The sequence below is a fragment of the Apium graveolens genome, unplaced genomic scaffold (assembly GCF_009905375.1).
Source record: "Apium graveolens cultivar Ventura unplaced genomic scaffold, ASM990537v1 ctg4366, whole genome shotgun sequence".
In the NCBI taxonomy this organism is placed as follows: Eukaryota; Viridiplantae; Streptophyta; class Magnoliopsida; order Apiales; family Apiaceae; genus Apium; species Apium graveolens.
In genome coordinates this window covers 87,538-107,800 of record NW_027418507.1, presented here as the reverse complement: position 1 = coordinate 107,800, position 20,263 = coordinate 87,538, and the positions used below count along the sequence as shown (strand labels likewise).

Below are 20,263 nucleotides of genomic sequence, written 5' to 3'. Positions count from 1 at the left end.
GTATTTTTCGGGTTCGGGTCGGGTTCAGATATGGATTAAATTTTCGGGTTTGGATATGGATTCTGCAATACCCGACCCGATCCGACCCGATTGTCATCCCTATCTACGAGATTTATTAAACAACTCCGCTAAAATCCGCTTATACAATTAAAATCAGCCAAAATCAGCAGCATTCATTCAAAATCGATGAATTGTTATAAATACTCTAAAGTTTGAATTGAATACACCCTCCTTAGTTTCTAATATAAATTTTCAAAAATTTCTTAAACATAAAAGCGACTAAATTATATGTTTAGGATGATTTGGATGTACGTACTCATTTTAGAGTTGTATTGGTGTACACTTTTCTTATATATAATTTTAAAATTATTTTAATTATTATTTATCTTACAAAAAACTAATATTTCTAAATTATTGTTTTTTAAAATTGCTCTTTTGGATTATAAGTAATATTTTGAATATCATCATATTTTTAATTATGTTTTTAAATTCCAAATTGAATATGTCAAGATTTTGATAGATTTTTAAATCTGGATAAAATATAATCAGAATTTAATGAAATTATTAAAATTCAAATTAAATAACTCCGGATTGAATACCATGAATTTTTAAAGATCCTTGAAAATCTTGATTTAATACACTAATGTTTAGTTTTAATCTACACCATCCATTTAATCATCTATCCACCTCAAGGTAATCAACACCGTCCGTTTACTCATTAAAATGAATATTTTCATCAACTTTTTCATAATATCAATATTTTGAATCACAGCTGCTCTGCAAGAGAGAGAGGGAGTACATTCATACAATTCTCAACAACTGCTCGGACAAAGAGAGGGTAATGATTCATTGCTTCTAAATCATTTATTTATCATGAATTCTTGATTAATATTATTGTTTATGTGTTTGAATTTGAAAGTTTAATTCTTTATATATGTGACAAGCTCAATGTTTAATTCTGTTTAAACTAATATGTGATGATCTTAAATTTTGATTTTTTTTATTTCTTCTTTTATATGTGATAGGCACAAAATTTGATCTTTCTTGGATTGAAACCGTGATAAAGCTTGAATCTTTATAAGAATAATGAGCTACAAAAATGTTGATCATTGGAGTAATCTTCCTGCAAGGCTTTTTATATTTATTGCACAAAGGTTTAGTTTTCTTGGCCATTTTTTTCGATTATGGAAGAACTCAGCTAGTGATCTCGAGAAGCCTTGTTTACCTCCCGCCAGCTTGCCATTACTTAGTGAAGGTCACAATGATTCTAACAATGTAGAAACACATGATAGTGGTTCTGATTTTAATGGTTGGAGTGATCTTCCCCCTGAAATTCTTGTTCTTATTTCGCGGAAGTTTAGTTTACTCAGTGATTATTATAGATTTATTGCTGTTTGCAAATCATGGAGGGATTCAGTTAGTGAACTTGAGAAGCCTTGTTTGCCTTTAACAGGAGTTCCATTTCTTTTTCTTGCTGAAGATGTTGCTCCTGGAGCTATGCTTGCATATGACCCCAGTCAAGAAAATGACAGGAATGATAATATAGAGTACCACAAATACGATCATAGCAAAAATTCAGTTGGTAGTAGTCGTGGTTTGTTCAGTCTTTTAACCCGTAAAACATACTCCATTCACTTACCAGAAGCTGCTGGAAGACTAGTATTGGGGACTAATAAAGGATGGCTCGTAACTCTAGGCAGAGATTTGCAAATAAACCTCTTGCATCCGCTGTTGAACCACCAAATCTCACTTCCTAACATGCTTACCTTTCCTGATTGGAATTCCTTCCATAAACGCTATGAGCCTGAAAATGCTGCTGACTTTTATATCCGGAAAGTTGCTGTATCTTCTAATATACTAAATGAAGATCCAGCTTTTCGCTTATATCATCACCACCCAAGCCCTTCTCCTACTGTTATGACTATATATGGAAGTAATTCGATTTTAGGTTTTGCTAGATTGGGAGACAATGTGTGGACAGATGTGGACGTTTCTTCGCGCAACTTTGATGATGTTGTTTACCATGAAGGGAATTTTTTTGCAGTAGATTGTCATGGGAGTGTATTTGTGTGTGGCATTAATGATGAAGGAGGAGGAGATATCCGAGGAACAGAAATCGCATCGCTTAGACCTACTAAAGAATGGGACAAAAAGTACTTGGTTAAATCAACATCAGGATCTAGTCTTTTGTTACTTGTGCGGTATCTTAAGAAAACGCTGATTAAATACCGCACAACTAATTTCTCCGTATGGAGGTTGGATATGGAAAATTCTGAGGCTCTTGAGAATATTTCATACACTTTGAAAGAAGTGAATGACTTGGGGAACGAGGCTTTATTTGTTGGAAATGCTTCATCCACAGCTATATTATCATCAGAAATCATAAAGCCAAACTGCATCTATTTTACGGATGACCACCGGGAAGGCTACTACCGTGATGGAGGCGGCCATGACATGGGGATCTTCAGCATGGAGCATCACACAATTGAACCCCATTTTCAAGGAAAATCCTACCATCCCATCTCGCCTCCACTTTGGTATATTTGATATGCAACAGCAAAGTCGATCTGCAATTTGATAATCTTGGCACGACACTGCATTTTTTTCATTCTGTATCATTCCCGTTTAGGCAGAGAATTGTAATTTTGAACTTGAGTACTTGGTAACTATTGTATTGTTTTATGAAATAATGTCATTTTTTAAAGGAAGAATATGGTTGCTCTTTGTAAATTAAGTTCAAGTATGGTACTTTTATAAATTAAGTTTTTTTTAAGTGTTATTCGCAGTTTATGCTAGGCGGCTTCAACTAATTCTTTGACTGGAAATGAACTCAATTGCATAAAGGTCTGGGCCATGTTATGTAATGCCATAGACATTCTGTTGTCAATAATCTTATGTTGCAGGCTTCTTTGAGCTGGTATCTATTCTGTTGTCAGATGATTCTGTATGTGCATTATCCATATCATGTATGAGCATTGACAGCATTTTGGCCGATGATGCTTTGGATTGTTTGGAATATTTTTTAATTAGAATGTTTTTTAATCTGAGGCGTGTGTTCTAATATTTTTCTAGCATATTTATGAGGATGTTGTTTGAGGTTTTCAAGTTATGTCATGCTGTTAATAGTGTGCATTCTTGTGCTTTATAACACGAGGAGCTTAATGTTGACTTTCCATTATTTGAGGTAAAATTGTAATTATATAAATGGGACTCCAAATAGATTATCATTGTAGACGGGAGACGATGAACTATGCTTTAGTTGACAAGGTTGAATGATTATGTTCATTCATTCTATTAACTCTAAATTTAGGGAACAAGGATACTTGTACCAGAAGAAAAAATCACTTAACATCCAGAAAAAAATCTGTTTGATCTGATACATATAAGAACCTGTAAAAAGGCCTTCTTTCTCGATGTGAAAGAGTTAGATATATGTATGTACATTACATATAATTTGAGTTGATAGTACTATACTTTCTCTTTAGGATTTGCTTGCCATATTTCCGAATCTGAAATTTTCTTTATTATAGCTCTCTACATATGGAATTTATGTTCTGTATAAGTGGATCTATTTTGTTGCAGTAACTTGTCATGCTTGTGTTTGTAGCTAGAGATGGTGGTGCTTAATCTATGGGGTTTTCTGGGGACGATCCTCGTGACTGTGGTGTACAACCATTGTTTTGAGTTACATATTTATTTTCTTTAGAGCTAGTACATACAATACTAACATTTATATACAAAGAATCTAGTGATAGTCAGGACGTCATAGCACTCAAGGAAGCACTAGACCTGTAAAATAATAAGGAAATAACTTGGCTATAAAAGCTTTCTAGATTTTAAAACTGGATCCCTGCAGGTTTTTGATCGATTTAAGGATGCTTTCTAAATCCTTAAAGCAAGAGATCCTGAAGATGCAAAATTTTCGTATGGATTATTTTACATTCATTGTACTTTCTGGCATGATATATTTTGTTTTCTCATCTGCTTAACAGGGTTGAAGCTTACGAGCCTGGTTGAGGCTGCTCAGAATTATCATGTGGTTCTAGATAAGAAAATAGGAAATTGTGCAACGGAGTCCAAGATTTGAAAGTTGTTTATGCTCACGATTTTATTATCTAACATATCCGTATCATTATATGGCAGGAAATATTAGAGTTTACTGTAGAATCAGACCATTTCTTTCGGGCCAAAGTCGGAAACAGAACACTATTGATTATATGGGTGAGAATGGTCATTTGGTGGTCAAGAATCCGTCGAGGCAAGGCAAGGCTAGCTAGTCATCGTCTCTTTAAGTTTAATAGTGTTTGGTCCTGCTGCAAGTCAAGGTATCGTTAAACTTGCGCAAATAACGTTAACAAATTTGGGATGAGTACTTGCAACGAATTTCAGTAGAATTTAGTCAGTCGATTTAGTACGGTCAAATTTAGCTAACCACATCCCTTATTTTCAACTTTCTTTTTTTGTTTAGCATTATGTAGACATTGAAGTGCAATCCTAGTTTTTTAACTTACTACACCTTAGAGCAACTTCAACAAGTTAGCTATTTAAGATCCTAAACTCAAATTTAGGGAATATTGTATAAAATAGAGCTCCAACAGCATCATAATCCTTTCTTAAAAAGTTAGCATCCTAATCCTTCCTTAAAAAGTTAGCATCCTCCCTCATCCCTTATTTATAAGTAATCTATAGTGAATCATTACCTTCATTTTAATAATAAAAAAATCCAATTCTCTCTCTTTCTCCATATCAAATGCATAACAATATTATTAGAATCCACTTATAAGGAATGTTGTTGGAGTTGACATACAATAAAATACCTTAAAACACTAGAATTCATTTTTATAATAATATTTTTAAGGAACATGTTAGCACTCTATTGGAGTTGCTCTCAGGGATATGTGTTCTCGCTAACTGTGTTTACTAATTCATTTTTATAGGGTTTCAACTATTAAGTTTGTGTCCATTGTTGTGGGCAAGTAGGACTTTTTATGTAAAAGTAGATCCTCCAGCTAGAGGTTTTAATTTCTTCTTAGTAGTGCCCTAGTTGACTTGAACTTACTAATAATTTAAGGGAGGGTTGGATCATGTCCAGAATAGAATTGAGAAAGGGAAATGAGTAGAAAATAAAGGATTGATCTAGAATTGTTTTAATTGCTTGGTTCGGATCCTGAAACGGAATAAAAACCTTATCTGAATACATTTATTTTTTATTTTTATTATTAAGCGATCTCAATATATTCAAATGTATTATATTTTTAACAATATAATATATTGGTATTATAAACTAACATAATTAACTATGGTATTATAATCTAACATAATTAACTATTCAATAGCACCATTACTTTTTTAATAAATTAACATATAAATTTATATCAAAATTATTTTTAATTTATAAAAACTAAATAATTTTTAATTTTTAATTTTTAATTTTTAAAATTAATTTTGCATATTGATCTATTTTTTTGGTCAAATATTTAAATTATAATTGAAATAAAAAAAAACAAAAGTGGGAAAGAGAGTCCAAATATCTAGTGCCGTGGGGAATGGAGTTTGAGTAATTTGGGATAAACTTACGACTAAAAAAGGGAAAAGGAAATGACCGATTTTACTAAACAAATATCAACAAAGGGAATGAGCCCACTTATTTTAAATTTCCTTTCCCTTTGTTGAATAACCTGTATCAAACGCCCCCTAACTTGAATTAGTCGGAAGCATTAGCACTTTTGTTTGAATTTTGTTTATTTAATCTTATAACTTTGAAAAAACAATAACCAATTAATGAGGAATTAGCATACCCACTCCCGCGGTTCGTAGTCTAATCCCTTATTTCAGAGTTTTAGAATGGATGGAAAACAAGTGTAGAGTAGGTAAAATTAATTTCAGTTTCACTCGTAATTATATCCCCAAGTCTTTTAAGAAACGAAAGTAATTGAAGATTAATGCATATTTGACATATTTTCGCTTAAAAAATGGGATGGAAGTATTTTATTTCTTAATCACTTCCTTCATTCTCTTTTAAAAACTCGGGAAGAAAAGCCTAAGTAACCCCCTTTTATATTTTTTAAGAAGGGTGTAAATAAATGAGGTAATTCATCATTTCTAAATCGAATCTTGTTTCGCTCGATTGAGGAATAGTAAAATTGGCATTCTCTCAGTTACAATGATCAACGTTTTTCTATAATAGATCTTTAGTTAAAATTAATACATAGTTGAAATTAACTCAATCTTTTTTTTAACTTTCCAATTTCTTTCTTATTTATTTGAATTTCTCTCAATTAATCTATTAGAATAAATTTTCTACATATATGTCACGTCTTTCAATCCAACCGACAAAAGCCCAGAATTTTTTATCCGAATATATATATGCAAGTTTTGAGTAATAGCCATAATTTTTATTGTATTCCTTGGCCATGTTTGTTTAATGGTATTAAACAGGGGATAGAATTATAATCCTTTAAATTTTCAATCCCATGTTTGTTTTGTAAAAAATTATTGAAGAGTTATCCAAGGATTATAATCCTTTAAATTATCATATCCCATGTTTGTTTTGTTTGAGAAGAGGATAGGACTATAATTCCCATCTAATGCTTGGTGGGAGGAGGTATTGTTTTATCCCCTCCTACAAGTCATTTTTTAAAAGATTATAATCCCTCTCATTGTTATCTCATATTAAACAAACATAGGATTGGAAAATTTAAAGGACTATATTACAATCCCAAGTACTATCCCACAAAACAAACATAGGATAAAGTTTTAAAGGATTATATTCCAATCCTACATTTAATCCTTTCAAACAAACTTAGGATAAGATTATTTAATCCATAGGACTAATTTTGATGAGATTAGTTATCCCTGGATTATTATCCCGGGATTAAAATCCCACGAAACAAACATGGCCCTTGAGAGCTGTTAACTTCCCGTTATAAATAAATGATCTTATCATAGATCCGTTGTAGTATTGGAATGTATAAAAATGGAAACAACAACATTATGCGCCATTAAAATTGTATAATAATGAAAAGAACAACCCTATAAGCCTTTTTTTTTTGCATTTCGTTTACTTATCAAATCCGGCTCTACAATCTAGTTTGATTTTGTAGTCCAAATAATCCCGTTCATGACGTATGTGGAATAATAGTAATTATTGAAACAAAAAAATTATGCAAACAATCGAAATAACTTTATCCCCACCAGTCCAATGCATAAAATCTTTGTAGTATTTAGAATCATTCATGAACATCACTATAAAATGATTAAAACATTTACGGCTTCTGTATAAATTAAAAGTTTCTAACAGGTATACACCATTGGTATCGTGTCTTTTGACTATATTTTTTTTAGTAAATGCCAGGTAATCAAAAATTGGATCCCAAAACCGTTTCGAAATGACAAGTGACATGTTCTGATCCGTCATAATGCAATTAATGAAATAAATTTCATGTATTTACATCAATCTCACCAAATAAAATAACTTAAAATGATATATCACGCACATCATTTTGAAACTATATTTTGAACTTAATTCTGGTACCTACCACTACTCATTTTTTTGTAATTTGACTGTTCATTTTTTTTACTTTTATAATTTAACTGTTCTTTCCTTTTTAGAAGTATAGGGTATCAGAGGAATCATGATTTGAATCACTATTTTTTTTCTTTTATATGAGGATAATCACAAATAAAAATAAATAACATGTACTAAAGTTATAATATTCCACAATCAAATTTATGTAAGCATTACTTGATAAATTCCTCATTTTAAGTATAATTTTTTCAGCATCTTTTTTAAAGAAATGCCTAAATTTCCAATTAAAAACTAAAATTGCAACTAAATATTTGAAATGTTTTTTTTAATCTAAAATAGGTCTCCAATATTTTATTATATTAATTTATTATCTATTAATTTGGATCAATAAAATATGATAGGGGTGAATGTTTAATATTTATATATGATCTTATAAGCCATAAAGTAAAGATAAATAATTATATATATGAATTCAGGTCCATTCAGGTCTAGACCGGATTTTTTCAGGTCTAGACCGGATTGTTTCAGGTCTTGGACCGGACCGAACCGAACACCGGATTTTTTCAATTATAAGGACCGGAGACCGGACCAGGTATGTTCAGTCCGGTCCGGTCCAGGTCTTGGACCGGTAGACCCGGTCCAGTCCGGGTTACAGGTCTAAACTGGAATTTTGTGCAGCCCTATACATCAACAACTCTATCATTATCAGAAATTATAAAATTAAATTGCATTTTTTTTGGACGATAACTCGAAACGCTAAATAATTTAGAAAGAATGCCCAAAATACACCACTTTCCACCTTCAACTGCCCAAAATGCCCAGATGCGCTCGAACCGTCCCAAAATACCCACGAAATACGCATTTTAGGGATGCGTATTCAGCCTTTTAAATTTTAACAAAGAATACGCATGTTGAACATGCATATTCACTTTTGATTTTACAAAGGATACGCATGTTCAACATGCGTATTCACAAAAAAACAAAAAGTGAATACGCATGTTGAACATGCGTAGTCTTTGTTAAAATTTTAAAAACTGAACCCGCATCCCCCACATGCGTATTCAGTGGGTAAAAAAGACGGAACATCCCGCCAATAGCTATTTTGGGCAGATTTTCCCAAATGGTGGGCATTTTGGTTTTTCACCCAATAATTGATGTCTTAGAGTAAAGTAATTGCATATGTTTTGCATTACCATTGATATTAATTTTTAACAATAAATTTTTCAAAAGTTTCTAATACCCAAATAATGATTAAACTAACTTTCCACTAGATTTTCGTGAAACATCATATACGCATTTTAAATTTGTAATGGTTTAAATTTTTTTAATAATTATTCTTATCATTAAATATTTTTTTCTTTAAAATATCACTATTAATTTTTAATAAAGAAATTATTATGAAATTTGCTTATTTTAGTTTTATAAAAAAATATTATGAAAAGATGACTTATAAGGTCTCCCAATAAACTAAACTAATGTGTACTACATTTAGAGTGGTGTATTCAATTGACATTTTTAAGGATTTTTTTGAATTTTGAAAATCTTAGGGTATTCAATTTAGATTCTAATTTTTTTTAAGATCTGTTGTTATTCAATAGAGATTGAAAAAAGTCTTTTAAAATTTGGGGTATTCAAATTAGATTTTAAAAAGTACATTAAAATCTGGTGGTATTCAATTTGGATTTTAAAAAATCCAAAAATCTGGTGGTATTCAAAACTCCATGGATTTTTTTGTATTTTATAAAATTGTAGATTTTAATGGATTTGCTAGCGTATTTTATATTTTCAGAAATCTTATAAAAATCCAAGAGATTTTGATGGATTTGTAGAAATCACTATTCAAATCAGCAAAACTCTACGAGTAGAGATGGGAAAATAATCCGATCTGACGGATATCCGATCCGAAACACGAAATTTTGGATATACCGAACCCGATTTTTTGGATTTGTATTTGGATATGGATTTAATTTTTAAACCCGAAAATTTTTGGATTTGAATTTGGATTTGGATATTAGGAATACCGATCCGAAACCCGATCCGAAATCTGAAATGCTATCCGAACCCGATCCGAACCTGAAACCCGAAAAAAACCCGAATTAATAAATATATACATATATATATATATTATATAATATTAGAATTTTATATATTACATATTATAATATTATATATAATATATATATTCTATAATTTACCTTATACATATTATTATTATATAAAATATATATTCTATAATTTACCTTATACATATTATTATATAATTTTTTAAACATATATTTTTATATTTATGTTAAAAATTAATTAATTATATAGTTTAATGAAATATAATTATTCAATCATTTAAATGGGTGATAAGGTTTATAAGGTTAACAAAACATATTTTAGTAATAAATCTAAAAAACTGTGTATCAATTGATTAGTTGATTTTTTAAATATTAGTTATACATATAATAACACAATTAATGATGTGGTGGAGTGGTTGAAAATGACACGTTAAAACTCTTTTTCTACAAGTCGGGTGTTCGATCCCAAACATTTGCAATATCATTAATTATACAAATTTTCAGATTTCGGGTTCGGGTTCGGGTATGAATATCCAATTCAAAAAACTTCGTGTTTCGGATATACCCGAATACGATCCGAAATCCGCTGAATCGGGTTCGGGTATTCATTTTTAGGTATTTTTCGGGTTCGGGTCGGGTTCAGATATGGATAAAATTTTCGGGTTTGGATATGGATTCTGCAATACCCGACCCGATCCGACCCGATTGTCATCCCTATCTACGAGATTTATTAAACAACTCCGCTAAAATCCGCTTATACAATTAAAATCAGCCAAAATCAGCAGCATTCATTCAAAATCGATGAATTGTTATAAATACTCTAAAGTTTGAATTGAATACACCCTCCTTAGTTTCTAATATAAATTTTCAAAAATTTCTTAAACATAAAAGCGACTAAATTATATGTTTAGGATGATTTGGATGTACGTACTCATTTTAGAGTTGTATTGGTGTACACTTTTTCTTATATATAATTTTAAAATTATTTTAATTATTATTTATCTTACAAAAAACTAATATTTCTAAATTATTGTTTTTTAAAATTGCTCTTTTGGATTATAAGTAATATTTTGAATATCATCATATTTTAATTATGTTTTTAAATCCAAATTGAATATGTCAAGATTTTGATAGATTTTTTAAATCTGGATAAAATATAATCAGAATTTAATGAAATTATTAAAATTCAAATTAAATAACTCCGGATTGAATACCATGAATTTTTAAAGATCCTTGAAAATCTTGATTTAATACACTAATGTTTAGTTTTAATCTACACCATCCATTTAATCATCTATCCACCTCAAGGTAATCAACACCGTCCGTTTACTCATTAAAATGAATATTTTCATCAACTTTTTCATAATATCAATATTTTTGAATCACAGCTGCTCTGCAAGAGAGAGAGGGAGTACATTCATACAATTCTCAACAACTGCTCGGACAAAGAGAGGGTAATGATTCATTGCTTCTAAATCATTTATTTATCATGAATTCTTGATTAATATTATTGTTTATGTGTTTGAATTTGAAAGTTTAATTCTTTATATATGTGACAAGCTCAATGTTTAATTCTGTTTAAACTAATATGTGATGATCTTAAATTTTGATTTTTTTATTTCTTCTTTTATATGTGATAGGCACAAAATTTGATCTTTCTTGGATTGAAACCGTGATAAAGCTTGAATCTTTATAAGAATAATGAGCTACAAAAATGTTGATCATTGGAGTAATCTTCCTGCAAGGCTTTTTATATTTATTGCACAAAGGTTTAGTTTTCTTGGCCATTTTTTTCGATTATGGAAGAACTCAGCTAGTGATCTCGAGAAGCCTTGTTTACCTCCCGCCAGCTTGCCATTACTTAGTGAAGGTCACAATGATTCTAACAATGTAGAAACACATGATAGTGGTTCTGATTTTAATGGTTGGAGTGATCTTCCCCCTGAAATTCTTGTTCTTATTTCGCGGAAGTTTAGTTTACTCAGTGATTATTATAGATTTATTGCTGTTTGCAAATCATGGAGGGATTCAGTTAGTGAACTTGAGAAGCCTTGTTTGCCTTTAACAGGAGTTCTATTTCTTTTTCTTGCTGAAGATGTTGCTCCTGGAGCTATGCTTGCATATGACCCCAGTCAAGAAAATGACAGGAATGATAATATAGAGTACCACAAATACGATCATAGCAAAAATTCAGTTGGTAGTAGTCGTGGTTTGTTCAGTCTTTTAACCCGTAAAACATACTCCATTCACTTACCAGAAGCTGCTGGAAGACTAGTATTGGGGACTAATAAAGGATGGCTCGTAACTCTAGGCAGAGATTTGCAAATAAACCTCTTGCATCCGCTGTTGAACCACCAAATCTCACTTCCTAACATGCTTACCTTTCCTGATTGGAATTCCTTCCATAAACGCTATGAGCCTGAAAATGCTGCTGACTTTTATATCCGGAAAGTTGCTGTATCTTCTAATATACTAAATGAAGATCCAGCTTTTCGCTTATATCATCACCACCCAAGCCCTTCTCCTACTGTTATGACTATATATGGAAGTAATTCGATTTTAGGTTTTGCTAGATTGGGAGACAATGTGTGGACAGATGTGGACGTTTCTTCGCGCAACTTTGATGATGTTGTTTACCATGAAGGGAATTTTTTTGCAGTAGATTGTCATGGGAGTGTATTTGTGTGTGGCATTAATGATGAAGGAGGAGGAGATATCCGAGGAACAGAAATCGCATCGCTTAGACCTACTAAAGAATGGGACAAAAAGTACTTGGTTAAATCAACATCAGGATCTAGTCTTTTGTTACTTGTGCGGTATCTTAAGAAAACGCTGATTAAATACCGCACAACTAATTTCTCCGTATGGAGGTTGGATATGGAAAATTCTGAGGCTCTTGAGAATATTTCATACACTTTGAAAGAAGTGAATGACTTGGGGAACGAGGCTTTATTTGTTGGAAATGCTTCATCCACAGCTATATTATCATCAGAAATCATAAAGCCAAACTGCATCTATTTTACGGATGACCACCGGGAAGGCTACTACCGTGATGGAGGCGGCCATGACATGGGGATCTTCAGCATGGAGCATCACACAATTGAACCCCATTTTCAAGGAAAATCCTACCATCCCATCTCGCCTCCACTTTGGTATATTTGATATGCAACAGCAAAGTCGATCTGCAATTTGATAATCTTGGCACGACACTGCATTTTTTTCATTCTGTATCATTCCCGTTTAGGCAGAGAATTGTAATTTTGAACTTGAGTACTTGGTAACTATTGTATTGTTTTATGAAATAATGTCATTTTTTAAAGGAAGAATATGGTTGCTCTTTGTAAATTAAGTTCAAGTATGGTACTTTTATAAATTAAGTTTTTTTTAAGTGTTATTCGCAGTTTATGCTAGGCGGCTTCAACTAATTCTTTGACTGGAAATGAACTCAATTGCATAAAGGTCTGGGCCATGTTATGTAATGCCATAGACATTCTGTTGTCAACAATCTTATGTTGCAGGCTTCTTTGAGCTGGTATCTATTCTGTTGTCAGATGATTCTGTATGTGCATTATCCATATCATGTATGAGCATTGACAGCATTTTGGCCGATGATGCTTTGGATTGTTTGGAATATTTTTTAATTAGAATGTTTTTTAATCTGAGGCGTGTGTTCTAATATTTTTCTAGCATATTTATGAGGATGTTGTTTGAGGTTTTCAAGTTATGTCATGCTGTTAATAGTGTGCATTCTTGTGCTTTATAACACGAGGAGCTTAATGTTGACTTTCCATTATTTGAGGTAAAATTGTAATTATATAAATGGGACTCCAAAATAGATTATCATTGTAGACGGGAGACGATGAACTATGCTTTAGTTGACAAGGTTGAATGATTATGTTCATTCATTCTATTAACTCTAAATTTAGGGAACAAGGATACTTGTACCAGAAGAAAAAATCACTTAACATCCAGAAAAAAATCTGTTTGATCTGATACATATAAGAACCTGTAAAAAGGCCTTCTTTCTCGATGTGAAAGAGTTAGATATATGTATGTACATTACATATAATTTGAGTTGATAGTACTATACTTTCTCTTTAGGATTTGCTTGCCATATTTCCGAATCTGAAATTTTCTTTATTATAGCTCTCTACATATGGAATTTATGTTCTGTATAAGTGGATCTATTTTGTTGCAGTAACTTGTCATGCTTGTGTTTGTAGCTAGAGATGGTGGTGCTTAATCTATGGGGTTTTCTGGGGACGATCCTCGTGACTGTGGTGTACAACCATTGTTTTGAGTTACATATTTATTTTCTTTAGAGCTAGTACATACAATACTAACATTTATATACAAAGAATCTAGTGATAGTCAGGACGTCATAGCACTCAAGGAAGCACTAGACCTGTAAAATAATAAGGAAATAACTTGGCTATAAAAGCTTTCTAGATTTTAAAACTGGATCCCTGCAGGTTTTTGATCGATTTAAGGATGCTTTCTAAATCCTTAAAGCAAGAGATCCTGAAGATGCAAAATTTTCGTATGGATTATTTTACATTCATTGTACTTTCTGGCATGATATATTTTGTTTTCTCATCTGCTTAACAGGGTTGAAGCTTACGAGCCTGGTTGAGGCTGCTCAGAATTATCATGTGGTTCTAGATAAGAAAATAGGAAATTGTGCAACGGGGTCCAAGATTTGAAAGTTGTTTATGCTCACGATTTTATTATCTAACATATCCGTATCATTATATGGCAGGAAATATTAGAGTTTACTGTAGAATCAGACCATTTCTTTCGGGCCAAAGTCGGAAACAGAACACTATTGATTATATGGGTGAGAATGGTCATTTGGTGGTCAAGAATCCGTCGAGGCAAGGCAAGGCTAGCTAGTCATCGTCTCTTTAAGTTTAATAGTGTTTGGTCCTGCTGCAAGTCAAGGTATCGTTAAACTTGCGTAAATAACGTTAACAAATTTGGGATGAGTACTTGCAACGAATTTCAGTAGAATTTAGTCAGTCGATTTAGTACGGTCAAATTTAGCTAACCACATCCCTTATTTTCAACTTTCTTTTTTTGTTTAGCATTATGTAGACATTGAAGTGCAATCCTAGTTTTTTAACTTACTACACCTTAGAGCAACTCCAACAAGTTAGCTATTTAAGATCCTAAACTCAAATTTAGGGAATATTGTATAAAATAGAGCTCCAACAGCATCATAATCCTTCCTTAAAAAGTTAGCATCCTAATCCTTCCTTAAAAAGTTAGCATCCTCCCCTCATCCCTTATTTATAAGTAATCTATAGTGAATCATTACCTTCATTTTAATAATAAAAAATCCAATTCTCTCTCTTTCTCCATATCAAATGCATAACAATATTATTAGGATCCACTTATAAGAAATGTTGTTGGAGTTGACATACAATAAAATACCTTAAAACACTAGAATTCATTTTTATAATAATATTTTTAAGGAACATGTTAGCACTCTATTGGAGTTGCTCTCAGGGATATGTGTTCTCGCTAACTGTGTTTACTAATTCATTTTTATAGGGTTTCAACTATTAAGTTTGTGTCCATTGTTGTGGGCAAGTAGGACTTTTTATGTAAAAGTAGATCCTCCAGCTAGAGGTTTTAATTTCTTCTTAGTAGTGCCCTAGTTGACTTGAACTTACTAATAATTTAAGGGAGGGTTGGATCATGTCCAGAATAGAATTGAGAAAGGGAAATGAGTAGAAAATAAAGGATTGATCTAGAATTGTTTTAATTGCTTGGTTCGGATCCTGAAACGGAATAAAAACCTTATCTGAATACATTTATTTTTTATTTTTATTATTAAGCGATCTCAATATATTCAAATGTATTATATTTTTAACAATATAATATATTGGTATTATAAACTAACATAATTAACTATGATATTATAATCTAACATAATTAACTATTCAATAGCACCATTACTTTTTTTAATAAATTAACATATAAATTTATATCAAAATTATTTTTAATTTATAAAAACTAAATAATTTTTAATTTTTAATTTTTAATTTTTAATTTTTAAAATTAATTTTGCATATTGATCTATTTTTTTGGTCAAATATTTAAATTATAATTGAAATAAAAAAAACAAAAGTGGGAAAGAGAGTCCAAATATCTAGTGCGGTGGGGAATGGAGTTTGAGTAATTTGGGATAAACTTACGACTAAAAAAGGGAAAAGGAAATGACCGATTTTACTAAACAAATATCAACAAAGGGAATGAGCCCACTTATTTTAAATTTCCTTTCCCTTTGTTGAATAACCTGTATCAAACGCCCCCTAACTTGAATTAGTCGGAAGCATTAGCACTTTTGTTTGAATTTTGTTTATTTAATCTTATAACTTTGAAAAAACAATAACCAATTAATGAGGAATTAGCATACCCACTCCCGCGGTTCGTAGTCTAATCCCTTATTTCAGAGTTTTAGAATGGATGGAAAACAAGTGTAGAGTAGGTAAAATTAATTTAAGTTTCACTCGTAATTATATCCCCAAGTCTTTTAAGAAACGAAAGTAATTGAAGATTAATGCATATTTGACATATTTTCGCTTAAAAAATGGGATGGAAGTATTTTATTTCTTAATCACTTCCTTCATTCTCTTTTAAAAACTCGGGAGAAAAGCCTAAGTAACCCCCTTTTATATTTTTTTAAGAAGGGTGTAAATAAATGAGGTAATTCATCATTTCTAAATCGAATCTTGTTTCGCTCGATTGAGGAATAGTAAAATTGGCATTCTCTCAGTTACAATGATCAACGTTTTTCTATAATAGATCTTTAGTTAAAATTAATACATAGTTGAAATTAACTCAATCTTTTTTTTTAACTTTCCAATTTCTTTCTTATTTATTTGAATTTCTCTCAATTAATCTATTAGAATAAATTTTCTACATATATGTCACGTCTTTCAATCCAACCGACAAAAGCCCAGAATTTTTTATCCGAATATATATATGCAAGTTTGAGTAATAGCCATAATTTTTATTGTATTCCTTGGCCATGTTTGTTTAATGGTATTAAACAGGGGATAGGATTATAATCCTTTAAAATTTTCAATCCCATGTTTGTTTTGTAAAAAATTATTGAAGAGTTATCCAAGGATTATAATCCTTTAAATTATCATATCCCATGTTTGTTTTGTTTGAGAAGAGGATAGGACTATAATCCCATCTAATGCTTGGTGGGAGGAGGTATTGTTTTATCCCCTCCTACAAGTCATTTTTTAAAAGATTATAATCCCTCTCATTGTTATCTCATATTAAACAAACATAGGATTGGAAAATTTAAAGGACTATATTACAATCCCAAGTACTATCCCACAAAACAAACATAGGATAAAGTTTTAAAGGATTATATTCCAATCCTACATTTAATCCTTTCAAACAAACTTAGGATAAGATTATTTAATCCATAGGACTAATTTTGATGAGATTAGTTATCCCTGAATTATTATCCCGGGATTAAAATCCCACGAAACAAACATGGCCCTTGAGAGCTGTTAACTTCCCGTTATAAATAAATGATCTTATCATAGATCCGTTGTAGTATTGGAATGTATAAAAATGGAAACAACAATATTATGCGCCATTAATATTGTATAATAATGAAAAGAACAACCATATAAGCCTTTTTTTTTGCATTTCGTTTACTTATCAAATCCGGCTCTACAATCTAGTTTGATTTTGTAGTCCAAATAATCCCGTTCATGACGTATGTGGAATAATAGTAATTATTGAAACAAAAAAATTATGCAAACAATCGAAATAACTTTATCCCCACCAGTCCAATGCATAAAATCTTTGTAGTATTTAGAATCATTCATGAACATCACTATAAAATGATTAAAACATTTACGGCTTCTGTATAAATTAAAATTTCTAACAGGTATACACCATTGGTATCGTGTCTTTTGACTATATTTTTTTTAGTAAATGCCAGGTAATCAAAAATTGGATCCCAAAACCGTTTCGAAATGACAAGTGACATGTTCTGATCCGTCATAATGCAATTAATGAAATAAATTTCATGTATTTACATCAATCTCACCAAATAAAATAACTTAAAATGATATATCACGCACATCATTTTGAAACTATATTTTGAACTTAATTCTGGTACCTACCACTACTCATTTTTTTGTAATTTGACTGTTCATTTTTTTTACTTTTATAATTTAACTGTTCTTTCCTTTTTAGAAGTATAGGGTATCAGAGGAATCATGATTTGAATCACTATTTTTTTTCTTTTATATGAGGATAATCACAAATAAAAATAAATAATATGTTCTAAAGTTATAATATTCCACAATCAAATTTATGTAAGCATTACTTGATAAATTCCTCATTTTAAGTATAATTTTTTCAGCATCTTTTTTAAAGAAATGCCTAAATTTCCAATTAAAAACTAAAATTGCAACTAAATATTTGAAATGTTTTTTTTAATCTAAAATAGGTCTCCAATATTTTATTATATTAATTTATTATCTATTAATTTGGATCAATAAAATATGATAGGGGTGAATGTTTAATATTTATATATGATCTTATAAGCCATAAAGTAAAGATAAATAATTATATATATGAATTCAGGTCCATTCATGTCTAGACCGGATTTTTTCAGGTCTAGACCGGATTGTTTCAGGTCTTGGACCGGACCGAACCGAACACCGGATTTTTTCAATTATAAGGACCGGAGACCGGACCAGGTATGTTCAGTCCGGTCCGGTCCAGGTCTTGGACCGGTAGACCCGGTCCAGTCCGGGTTACAGGTCTAAACTGGAATTTTGTGCAGCCCTATACATCAACAACTCTATCATTATCAGAAATTATAAAATTAAATTGTATTTTTTATGGACGATAACTCGAAACGCTAAATAATTTAGAAAGAATGCCCAAAATACACCACTTTCCACCTTCAACTGCCCAAAATACCCAGATGCGCTCGAACCGCCCAAAATACCCACGAAATACGCATTTTAGGGATGCGTATTCAGCCTTTTAAATTTTAACAAAGAATACGCATGTTGAACATGCATATTCACTTTTGATTTTACAAGAACATGCGTATTCACAAAAAAACAAAAAGTGAATACGCATGTTGAACATGCGTAGTCTTTGTTAAAATTTTAAAAACTGAACCCGCATCCCCCACATGCGTATTCAGTGGATAAAAAAGACGGAACATCCCGCCAATAGCTATTTTGGGCAGATTTTCCCAAATGGTGGGCATTTTGGTTTTTCACCCAATAATTGATGTCTTAGAGTAAAGTAATTGCATATGTTTTGCATTACCATTGATATTAATTTTTAACAATAAATTTTTCAAAAGTTTCTAATACCCAAATAATGATTAAACTAACTTTCCACTAGATTTTCGTGAAACATCATATACGCATTTTAAATTTGTAATGGTTTAAATTTTTTTAATAATTATTCTTATCATTAAATATTTTTTTCTTTAAAATATCACTATTAATTTTTAATAAAGAAATTATTATGAAATTTGCTTATTTTAGTTTTATAAAAAAATATTATGAAAAGATGACTTATAAGGTCTTCCAATAAACTAAACTAATGTGTACTACATTTAGAGTGGTGGATTCAATTGACATTTTTAAGGATTTTTTTGAATTTTGAAAATCTTAGGGTATTCAATTTAGATTCTAATTTTTTTTAAGATCTGTTGTTATTCAATAGAGATTGAAAAAAGTCTTTTAAAATTTGGGGTATTCAAATTAGATTTTAAAAAGTACATTAAAATCTGGTGGTATTCAATTTGGATTTTAAAAAATCCAAAAATCTGGTGGTATTCAAAACTCCATGGATTTTTTTGTATTTTATAAAATTGTAGATTTTAATGGATTTGCTAGCGTATTTTATATTTTCAGAAATCTTATAAAAATCCAAGAGATTTTGATGGATTTGTAGAAATCACTATTCAAATCAGCAAAAACTCTACGAGTAGAGATGGGAAAATAATCCGATCTGACGGATATCCGATCCGAAACACGAAATTTTGGATATACCGAACCCGATTTTTTGGATTTGTATTTGGATATGGATTTAATTTTTAAACCCGAAAATTTTTGGATTTGAATTTGGATTTGGATATTAGGAATACCGATCCGAAACCCGATCCGAAATCTGAAATGCTATCCAAACCCGATCCGAACCTGAAACCCGAAAAAAAACCCGAATTAATAAATATATACATATATATATATATTATATAATATTAGAATTTTATATATTACATATTATAATATTATATATAATATATATATATATATTCTATAATTTACCTTATACATATTATTATTATATAAAATATATATTCTATAATTTACCTTATACATATTATTATATAATTTTTTAAACATATATTTTTATATTTATGTTAAAAATTAATTAATTATATAGTTTAATGAAATATAATTATTCAATCATTTAAATGGGTGATAAGGTTTATAAGGTTAACAAAACATATTTTAGTAATAAATCTAAAAAACTGTGTATCAATTGATTAGTTGATTTTTTAAATATTAGTTATACATATAATAACACAATTAATGATGTGGTGGAGTGGTTGAAAATGACACGTTAAAACTCTTTTTCTACAAGTCGGGTGTTCGATCCC

General features: G+C 30.6%; 2 protein-coding genes across 2 annotated transcripts; both read left to right on the top strand.

Annotated features, from left to right (window-relative positions):
• The first annotated feature begins 1,086 nt into the window (after window positions 1-1,086).
• Window positions 1,087-2,547, top strand: LOC141701764 (putative F-box protein At5g55150). The gene has a single exon (XM_074505407.1). The coding sequence runs from the start codon at window positions 1,087-1,089 to the stop codon at window positions 2,545-2,547; it is 1,461 nt and encodes a 486-aa protein (XP_074361508.1).
• An 8,745-nt stretch (window positions 2,548-11,292) lies between these two features.
• Window positions 11,293-12,753, top strand: LOC141701763 (putative F-box protein At5g55150). Its single transcript, XM_074505406.1, has one exon. It carries the CDS (start codon window positions 11,293-11,295, stop codon window positions 12,751-12,753), a length of 1,461 nt encoding a protein of 486 aa, XP_074361507.1.
• The last annotated feature ends 7,510 nt before the right edge of the window (window positions 12,754-20,263 follow it).

Excerpts from the sequence above, each read along its gene's own strand:
- LOC141701763 (XM_074505406.1), top strand. The coding sequence starts at position 11,293 with ATGAGCTACAAAAATGTTGATCATTGGAGTAATCTTCCTGCAAGGCTT.
- LOC141701764 (XM_074505407.1), top strand. The coding sequence starts at position 1,087 with ATGAGCTACAAAAATGTTGATCATTGGAGTAATCTTCCTGCAAGGCTT.